The sequence below is a fragment of the Centropristis striata genome, chromosome 2, assembly GCF_030273125.1.
Source record: "Centropristis striata isolate RG_2023a ecotype Rhode Island chromosome 2, C.striata_1.0, whole genome shotgun sequence".
Classification (NCBI taxonomy): domain Eukaryota; kingdom Metazoa; phylum Chordata; class Actinopteri; order Perciformes; family Serranidae; genus Centropristis; species Centropristis striata.
The window spans coordinates 33,719,721-33,729,756 of NC_081518.1; the positions used below are offsets into that span (position 1 = coordinate 33,719,721).

Sequence of the window (10,036 nt, forward strand, 5' to 3'; positions counted from 1 at the left end):
CAGCCATATAGCTATAATTACACAGACTGGTCTCTGTTCATTTTAGAACCTTTAGCACCAGTTACACTGTGGGGTTTTGAGGACTCAGTACTTTTCTAACTAAAGGAGTGTTTAGACATTACATTATTAATAATGTATTTTCTCTAGTTTCCATTGTGATGCATAGATATCTCAGAAACCAAGTGTTGAAGCCATAATGATGATATTCTGTGTGCTGACAGGATTTCAGTGAATGAAAATGTGATCCATTCATATGTCATAATTTATCTGCAGCAGATCAAAGTCACAGCTGTGCAAATAATTATTTTATTTAATATAAATAACTTTAAAGGACAAGACAATGTCAAATATCATCATCAAAATAAATTGGAAAAACCCCTATGCGTATTGCAAATTGCACATGAGAAGTGTATGACAGTTACAGTAAATTACAATCATGATGAGCAGGAGACTGTAGACTGAGTCTAAAGTATTTATTTGAATCCATGAGGCCAGGTGAGCCCGGAGCATGCGTGCCACACATCTTCTGTATCACTTTCTGCTTTGGATGTAGCTTTCTAAAATCTTCATCAACATGTCCGCCTCCTGAAACACACAGTTCACACATTGAATGACAGAATTTCAGTCAGTTTGTGCAAAAAAAAAAAAAATACAATGAAAATAAAAATAGTTTGGAAATTAGTAGAGCTAACCTGATTTTTCGTGCGGCTCTCTTGTGTATCCACCTGCGACTGCAACGCCACCCGCAGGATCTCCTGGAAAAGCTCCACCAGAGCGCTGTGCTCCGCAGGCAGGGTGACTTCCAGCGCATCAATGCCCTGCCCCGCAGCTGAAGGCAGCAGGGGGGCATCCATCACGCTCTTCTTACCCATGAAATGTCCTGCAAAACCAAACACAACTCGTTCATTAATATGGACTTTAAATTAAGTGAGACCTGGAGGAGAGAAAAAGCTTTTAGGGACAAAATCCATATTAAAGAGGTAGAAAATGTCATCATGAAAAAATACATATATTAACCTGCATGGGGGAAAAAAAGAACGAAATAAGATGTATTAGATTCCATCCAATGATAACTTATAGATGTTAGATAGACGATGATTCTTACCTGTAGCCCACAGATTGCCTCTTGGATTCACCTTAATTTTTGCAACTTTATTCCTAAGCTCAGTCAGGTCGAAACTGACTGCGGCGGTGAAAGACATGAAAGAAAACAAGACAAGATAAGCAAACAAGCCACACTGGCAAACATTATTCAGCGAAAACCCTCTCATCTCGGCGCAGAGTGGTGAACTGTCCTACAGGGCGCAAAAATCTCCAAGTGTCTCCTGTTGGTGGTGGATCTGCTCAGGCGCACCCTGCCTTTTATAGGCTCTCCTGTGTGGGGTGGGCTCTGTTTATGTTGCGTGTACTTTTGATTCAGCCAGCTGCATTAATCGAAATGCACTCAGCCGAGTCATTGTCAACGTTTCGTTGGACCGCGCCTCTGGCTGTGCGTATTTTACGCACAACACGATTCATCTCAAACGCAGGGCAGATGCGAATTCTTGCTGAAAAACGGTCTCCACAGACACCCAATTACACGAGCAACAATTTATCAGTGTGCAAACGTCCACTTGGTTTTGATTAAATAAGGTTTGGTTTTATCCTGTTAAGGCTGAAATATTTAGATTTGTTTGGGTAAAAAAAATCCCTCAAATGAATTCGTCATTCTCTAACAATTCATGTCAAACCAAATAAATGCCATATTCCTTAACATACAGTGATAATTCAACCATTAATAAGGATTCAGACCCACAAAATAACAGAGGTGATAGCTAATTCGTCATACAGTCATTTCCACCCCCCTCCCGCTCTCAGGGCCAGGCCTGGCCCCGAACAATGAGCAACATGACATTTGGCCAGTTGCAGCACGCTGCTGTGATCACCATCAGTCCTCTGAGGACAAGAGAACCTGCTGATTCTCACTGCTAATTTAGAGCTGATAAGACAGACCGCCTCTTTGTCACTTCAGGGTGCTAAAGTTGCAAGTTTAGTGTACAGGCTGCAGTTTGCATCTTGCTCTTTTCATAACCTTTGGCATTCACACACACATTGGCTACTTGTGATTTGAGACATTCTGCACGGCTGAATGTCAGTCTCATTAGAAGACTGTCTGACCAACACGGCATCACTCTCACTAAGTTCACAGATCAGATGGACTGAGACGTCTGTGGTTTTATGGAACACGGCATTTTCCTTTCAAGGTATGATGAATATTTGTATCTCCAGTTTAAAACAGTTGATTCATAAAACTGATGTAGGAGCTCATGCTTATTCCACAACTCACACTGCACCAAAAACACAACTATACATTCCACCCCCCTTTTATAGAGAATTGGGGGTGGGTTCACAATAGATTTTTAGGGGGAGATAGCAGGTCAACAGTAGTAGAATTGGAGTACATCATGTAAAAGCTGGGGACCTGAATTTGAAATGCAACTCAGCACTGTGTTAACTTGTTCTAGTCATAAATCTGAAATAAATATCAATTAACCAAATAAAATGCCAAAAAATCAATTTGAAGGCGAGCACTTCAGTCTGTAAACTGCTAAGAAGCCCCCTTATTGTCAATAGAAAAGCCATACATCCCCTGAGTGCTTTATGTCTCTTGTTTGTGATTGTTTCATGAGGCTGTGATTATCCTAGAGGTCACAACAGGCGGTTTTATACAGTGAGGTCGTATTTCAAGAAATGCTCTCACTGCTGTTTCAGGTTCCCAGTATGCAGAAACATTGAAACACAATTGGTGAAAATAACATTTATACCGCAGGAGAAAACTGCATTCTTTCTGTTCCAAACAGGGAATTAGCATAAAGTGGGCATGTCTGTAACGGGGAGACTCGTGGGTCAGAGGCCGAGGATCCCCTTTGAAAAATTCCCAACAAGATGTCACAACACAATATCACTGGATCTCTTAGGTCTTCTTGTTCAATACAATACCAGTAAAACTATCTGTTCCATTGGAAAGCAAAGGAGTTAAACCAGTAAAGTTGTAAAGGAAACTGCTTTAATTCTGGTAAATTTCCTTCTCCATGTATGATTTCTCATATCTAATTGTGACCACTGAAGCATGTTTTTGTTACTCCCTGCTTAACATGGCAGTGATTAAAAGCTGCAACACAAACACAAGTTGACTCAAGGTCAATATGGAGGTAAAGTGGAGAAAGGAGCCCCAATGCATTTTCAAGTTGGTCTATAGTATAATTATATTTTGATCCATAATAATGTTTGATTACATGAATGTTGGAAACCCTGTCAGATTCACCTTGATTGCAAGTGCACTTAAAGTGAGCTCACGTTGTATATAAGAGAACAGCAACAAGGTTAACACTCAAAGCATGTCTGTAATAATGAAAAGCTCAACCTACTTAAAAAGAGGCAGCACCTGTATCCCATTTCACTGACCTTTACATAAGACTGTTATCAAATAATTTATTACACCATTTAATTTACAGGAAACTGTGTGAGCAACCTTTATTTCTGGCACATCTCTGCTAGGTCACCTGAATTTGACAGAATAGATGATTGAAAAACAGGTAGTATAAAGTCTATCTCTCAAGTCTTCCTCAATAAAAATAATACATTACTCAACATTATACAAGATCAGTAACAATTTTCCTGCAAAAAGGCCTTTAAGATTTCCAGAAGAACTATTTTGCTTTTCACACCCTAATACAAATGTCATAAAGAAGATATTTCTGCTTTAATGTGAATTAAATTAAATTCTGTATATAAATAAAAACAGATGTAAGCTCAATAAATAGTCCACCTTTGAAACTTCTGCGACATTTGTGGAACACTATTGCTCGATCAGCCAAGAAAAATGTTTTTAATTCCACCACTGCAGGGTAGAAATCCTCTGCAGTGGCTGTTCATGCAGAGCTGGGGCCAAAAGAAAAAAAGAAACAAGCTAAAATAATTCATAGTGGATGGTAACCAGATTTCATATTTAATATCATTCATATTCAGTTGTCATAAAATACTTCACATATCTTTTTCAAAGACAATGATTCAACAGAAAAGAAACAAGACTTAATTTATCTTGATGAATGCTGTTTCACATTCTGAGGATTACAAATAAAGATCGTTTTCAAACTAAATCTAAACTAGTTCCCTCACAAAAATATTTTTAAAGCTTGGATATTTCAAATGTAAACACCCTATCCACATTTCTACAAAATGTTCAAACAAATGGTACAAAAAAGCCAGTTGGGTTTGACAAAATCTAACTTAATTCTGTTTTTGAAAAGGCATGACTGAGGTTTCCTGGACGTAGTTCATTCTTCTTGAGTCCTGAAGTTTGGGTATCTCACTCCCGATGGACCAACACAAAGAGACCCAGCATGAAAAGAACAGCGTACTGCAGGGTCAAAAACACAGGAGATTTAACTCATCATGCTGAACATTCTTAAGATGAAAAAGTATTGTGAATCTGGGACTGGTGCGATGAGTTAACCAACTTACTTTGAACTTGGGGTAATCATTCATGAGAATGGTGACAATTCCAATGTATGGCACAAACCTGGAGATGAGAAAAATGTTTACGGTAAACAAATAAGCAAATAAATGTATAATATATGTCAGGTTTAACAACAGTTCACAGAAGAGCCTAAACTGAAGTCACTGAAGGAAAACTTCAATTACTTTTACTAGCATAAGGGATGTAATCAGACATTAAAGAGCAGAAATGAATTGGTTCTAAGCAGTCAAATTAGAAAGACACCTTTCTAGAAAGCACATTTGCTCAAACATAAGCCTAAGTGTTCATTGCTCTTCCAATCTGTAAAAGAAATGGATGTATTTTAGTTGCTTATTGCTCAGTAACACGTTATTCAGAATCTGCTAACTGCTTTCTTGGCAAGACCCACCCATCGTAGCAGCCTGATTGGTTGGCTTTAGGCACTGATAACTATTACTAGCCCTTTGGTTACTTGGGTACCTGCTCGAGCATGGATGCCTGGCCAATCCTTGAAAGCTTGAAAGCTATGCAGTGTGGGTCTTGCTAAGAAAGCACCTCAGTACACCTCAGTCACTGATGGCAACTGTGCGGAGGTGTGCGTTTCACTGGCTTGTAGCAGTAGTGGAAAATTAACGCTTGCTCATGCAAACCTGTTGATCACCTTGGTTTGTATCGAGGTGGGTAGGACGTACGTATTTTCTGCTGACCACTATCTATAGTCCAGTTTTTCTGAAACATCGCATTAGGCAGAGCATCTTGTTAGAGTTTTTTTCAGAACGCAGTGAAGGAGTCCTGCTCTTTGTTTGGACACAGCACTTCAGACACACTCTCAGCAGCTAATTGCTAGAATTGATAGTTGCAACTACATTCCCTCTCATACATCTACATATACATCAAACGACTGGTGAAGAGAATGTATTCCCTAAGTCCTTACCTTGTCCAACATAAATTAACTGGCAAAGATAGTAGAAAAACCCTAACCCGCAAATCCTAAACAGCAAAGATGCCCTCTTCTCACTTTGTCACCAACAGCGCTAGCATGCTGGATTCCATTAGACTGTAGAAGGGTTGCTTTATTGTGTCCACTGCTTGCAGAAAAGCCTTGACAACATATTTTGTTACATTCTCTGCTAGACTTTTCTAACTCTAAGTAGTTGCAAATCTCCTCCAGTTTGGATTTCCTGATACTGGCCTCTACTGTAGAGCAAAATGAGGGAAGTTATCTGCACCATTATTTTATTAAGATTTATTAAGGTCATTTGTCTAGCTGTGTCCCTACTTCATAGAGCATAAGCAAGATAGTGTGCACGATAATGTTGCTGTGCTGTTTGTACTTCATTCAACATAAGCAGTTAGCCTCCAGCTAACGACACAGCTGTGCTGCTGAGGAAAAAGTCTGAGCAGGTTCTAACGTGCACTTTGTCTCTCAATTTATTGATGGGAGAATAGTATTTCTGTCCACCATTCATTAGTGCGGCCATGCTATCTCAACTTCTCCGTATACATTGCTTTGTGTGGTGGCTGATGAGGACTTGGGCGGCGTGGGGTATGGTGCATTTAGGTGCACCTTGTAAATACAGGAGAATAAATAAGTGAAAGCAATACAGAAGAACTGAAAGCTTTACAGCACTAGGCTGTATTCCAATAGATGTTTATACCATAAAATGTAACCTAGTGCTTTAACCTGTGCCTTTCTTTACATAAATCAAGACATTTTTTCCATAAATTGATGCAAAAGAATCAAAAGTTGGCGCACAAGCTAATTTTGTTCTACAGCAGCCACACTGACAAGGCTGCAATGTGTCTGTATTATATTTTGTTCATCCACCTTTCTGAGAGCAGGAATCAGATGATGCTGATTAACTCAAAGTGGCATTAATGGGCCTTGCTAATCAGCCAACCAATTAACTGGCTGATCACTAACTTTTTCCTACTTACCCCCTAGCTCGTCCCACCACATCTTTTTTCTCCAGCCAGTGTTGGCCCTGCTTGTACAGTCCTCTGTCATCCACTGCATTGTTGTCCCCTTTGGTCAAGAACTTAATGTCTCCATTTTCCCTGTGGACAAAGTATTAGCATGATTTTAGACTATAATGTACACCAAGTTCTCTTTTTCAACACATCTATGTCTGGATAAGCTTACATGAAAGATGTGAAATGTCACAGAGGCCTCTCTGAGCATTTTTAGATAGCTTAGATACACAGATATGACATAACACAGAAATTAACAGGCATGGGAGTCTGTGATACTGAAAGAACAACTTCATCATGGACAACAACACTAATAATATGTGTATTCATACTTTTCATGAATCTTTAGTACTCTGTGTACTATTGGGATCTCTCTGCCTTCTATCCTGAAGACAACAATCTCTCCGACTCTGATGGGATCCTCTACCCGGTTGGTCAGAAACAACAGGTCTCCTCTGTGGAAAGCTGGCTCCATACTCCCACTGAAATTAATGGAACACACATTAGTATTTAGATCATTTGAATAGAACTTTCCACTTTTAATTTATATTATGTCATGCCAAATTCAGCCTTTTATTAACAGATAAATCCACAATTTGTTGACAGCAGGCTGTTTCTTTTAACGCTTGTAAAACATATAAATGTCTGCAGTCTAGAATAGTTTTAAATGAAAAAACAAGAAACAAACCTAGCAAACCTAGGCCAATGACAAACTGTAATGTTTGTGAAGCCACAAGGAGATTGCTCATTACATGACTCAGAATAGGACCAAAAATACAGCTACATCAGGATGTCCCTAACAATCAGTGGTTAAACTGGGACTGTATTGCTTGCATTCTTTAATTCAAAATAAAAACTAGAGCAAGGGCGCTTTATCCGTCGACCAATATTATCAGCCAATATTGGCCTCTTAGATATATCAGTATGGGCATATATGTTGTCCATTATGGAAACTGTTTTTTTAAGAACATATAATGCAGAAATAATGCTTGAAGTCATTTTTTATAATTATGTCATCACCAAGTTTGTCCGGCAGAGTGCTGCTGCTAGACTGCTGAGTATCCTTGCAGTCATATGGATGGAAAAGGTCTTTTTTTTTTTATTACACCTCAAGAATTCATGATATTGGCTGCTATATCAATGACTCAATGAATTTTTGCCCTTTAAAATCAGTACTTGTCTCAAAAATCCCATATCAGTGAGGCACTATTAAAAACCTATTTCAGTTAGAGCCAAACCATTATTTGAACACAACAGTCTAAATCTTACTTATCCTGACTGAATGACCAACAGGCCGACAGTTAAGCAACTGCTTGTGTACATTATTTCTGCTCAAAACAGATTACTGTAGATTAGCAACTGGCATGCATCACACGTCTTATCTTAACTTTATTGATAGTATATACAGTGAAGTATATAGTACAGTATAGTATTTTTTGTCCTTAGTAGAATTGTAGCAGTTTGATTATATCTTATGCACTGAAATACATGGCTATGCAAAATTGTAAATAAACAAATAGACTTTGAACACATAAACAAATACACTTTCCCAAATGGTGATGTTTGTCTGATCTATTCAAATTTTTTGGAAAAAAGCCAACAGTACAACAGAGACATGCAATTCTTCATGACTGTTGCCAGTGTGGGTGGTGCCCACCCCCATGACTGTTTCAGGCACAAAATTTGAATGGAAATCTATTTTTTGTGACCCGACTTTGCAGCTCTATCAGCAGAGATTAGAAATGCTGGAATTAACACGGAACAGGAATTTAAAGCCCAATACATGGGATTAACCCTCTGGAGTCCATCTATTTATTGAAAATACACATTTTACTTACAGTAATAACTTAATTATATATGATATGTAGACAAGCTGAGAAAGCCAGTTGAAAGTGCAATCATAGGAACTTCCACAGTGTGCCATTTATGTTTCTGGACCATTCTTAAATTGTGAATTTTCTTTCTACAATGAAAACTATTACTATTGTTAATTTACATGCAAAGAAACCGTTTTGTAGTTTCATTATGTATGATATTTTTATTATTATTTTTTCTGCTGTTTTTGTGTGTATAAATGGTAAAAAAGAAAAGAAAAAAGGGTACATTTCCATAGACACTTTGTCTTTTGTTTGTATTTTCGGTTCCTGGCAGCTTCATACTTTGCTAATTAAAATAAAATGCAAAATCTGACTGATAGCCAAGTTTGTTTCGAGAAAAAGGAGCCATGCATATGATGTAAGGACAGACAGAAAGATGCTAAACAGAGACAAAAACGAATGCATAGGAAGTTGACAAATTTGAACCAAAATCTCCTGGACTTCAGAGGTTTAACTTACCTGAGAACAACAACGATTGGACTCTCACTGCCAGTGACAACCATCAGCCCCTTCCAGATCATCAGCGCAGAGGAAACAATCATACCAAAGTTCAGCACCTGGTAATAGAGCTGAAAACCAAAAGAATGCATATTTAATTAGCATTAAAATACATTTAAAAAAACATCACAAAACATTTGTGTGCCTCATTCTTGTAGCTCATTCTTGACCTTTTCCACCATATGTTGAGATAACATTCAATTCACTTGTGATTTATTGGCAAGCAAAACCGACGTTTTTACTTTAGCTAACAGTGCCATGACAACAATTTTGTAAAATGAGGAAATTGGCTAGCTACACTGAAATCGAGTTTATTGTTTAAACAAGGTTTACAGGTGTCTTTTATTCCAGAGAATAATGGGAGACCTTTTCGGAGATACATGTAGATAAAAAGAGCCCGCTTTGTATGTTGCTAACAAGTGACAGAGAGGCTACAGCGTTAAAAAGCGGTCGGCGGCTAGTGATCGTTAGCTCAGAGCTCTGTCTTTATACAAAGAGGCGGTCATATTATCAGAGTAAAGTACTGTTCTGGTACCTACCTGCCGCTTATTCATGCGACGAACATCGTCGAGAAAGTCTAAAGATAACATTGTGGCAAAGACTACTGCGTACAAAAGGTAAATAAATCACATTAAAACGTTTAAAGTAACGGGCATATGGATGCACGGTCAACAAGCACTGAAACTTGCATCTGAATCTTCCGGGTGCGCGCAACCGGAAGTCCCGCCCACGTGTGAGCGCTGTGTTGAGGTGTCAGTTCAGGATACGAGAGAGAGCACAAACTGCACAGCTGAAACGAAACGTGTCTCTGCCTCTGAGTTTGTTCAGCAGTGTTTTACAAAAGTGGAAGACAGCCAAGAGACGATGTCACATTCATATATCGTCACCCTGTGAAAATAATCGCCTAACTAATTTTTTCAAGTTTTGCAGGAAACAAAAAAAACTACACCAAAAGTTTAACATATGACATTTATTGATAATTTCACTCAAAAAGAATGTAACAAATGATGGCTATTGGCCTAGTAATAACACTGTGTGTAAATTATGTAACTTAAGAGAAATAAATGACTTAGGCAATTTTTGAACATGCCTTTGTGACTTAAGCAAGATATGGTAACACTTTATTTTGAAGGTGTCTACAAAAGAGTCACAAGCCTGTCAGAAACATGACATGACACGTATCATGAGCATC

At 38.4% G+C, this 10,036-nt stretch overlaps 2 protein-coding genes across 2 annotated transcripts; both read right to left on the reverse strand.

Moving 5' to 3' along the window:
- Positions 1-296: 296 nt before the first annotated feature.
- On the reverse strand, positions 297-1,807 carry nmbb (neuromedin Bb). The gene is made up of 3 exons (XM_059358313.1): positions 1,106-1,807; positions 693-880; positions 297-585 (listed from the first exon to the last, which is right to left on the reverse strand). Exons 1-3 carry the CDS (start codon positions 1,269-1,271, stop codon positions 532-534), a joined length of 408 nt encoding a protein of 135 aa, XP_059214296.1. The 5' UTR covers positions 1,272-1,807; the 3' UTR covers positions 297-531.
- A 2,151-nt stretch (positions 1,808-3,958) lies between these two features.
- Positions 3,959-9,572, reverse strand: sec11a (SEC11 homolog A, signal peptidase complex subunit). Its single transcript, XM_059359916.1, has 6 exons — positions 9,384-9,572; positions 8,806-8,915; positions 6,802-6,951; positions 6,437-6,556; positions 4,504-4,561; positions 3,959-4,399 (listed from the first exon to the last, which is right to left on the reverse strand). The coding sequence occupies exons 1-6, from the start codon at positions 9,432-9,434 to the stop codon at positions 4,349-4,351; spliced, it is 540 nt and encodes a 179-aa protein (XP_059215899.1). The 5' UTR covers positions 9,435-9,572; the 3' UTR covers positions 3,959-4,348.
- Between the last annotated feature and the right edge of the window lie 464 nt (positions 9,573-10,036).

Excerpts from the sequence above, each read along its gene's own strand:
- nmbb (XM_059358313.1), bottom strand. The coding sequence starts at position 1,271 with ATGAGAGGGTTTTCGCTGAATAATGTTTGCCAGTGTGGCTTGTTTGCT. Across the intron at positions 881-1,105 it reads AGGCAATCTGTGGGCTACAG|GACATTTCATGGGTAAGAAG; the intron begins GTAAGAATCATC and ends TTGGTTTTGCAG. Across the intron at positions 586-692 it reads AGAGCCGCACGAAAAATCAG|GAGGCGGACATGTTGATGAA; the intron begins GTTAGCTCTACT and ends TGTGTGTTTCAG.
- sec11a (XM_059359916.1), bottom strand. The coding sequence starts at position 9,434 with ATGTTATCTTTAGACTTTCTCGACGATGTTCGTCGCATGAATAAGCGG. Across the intron at positions 8,916-9,383 it reads GTCGCATGAATAAGCGGCAG|CTCTATTACCAGGTGCTGAA; the intron begins GTAGGTACCAGA and ends TTTGGTTTTCAG. Across the intron at positions 6,557-6,801 it reads GTACTAAAGATTCATGAAAA|GGAAAATGGAGACATTAAGT; the intron begins GTATGAATACAC and ends CTTTGTCCACAG.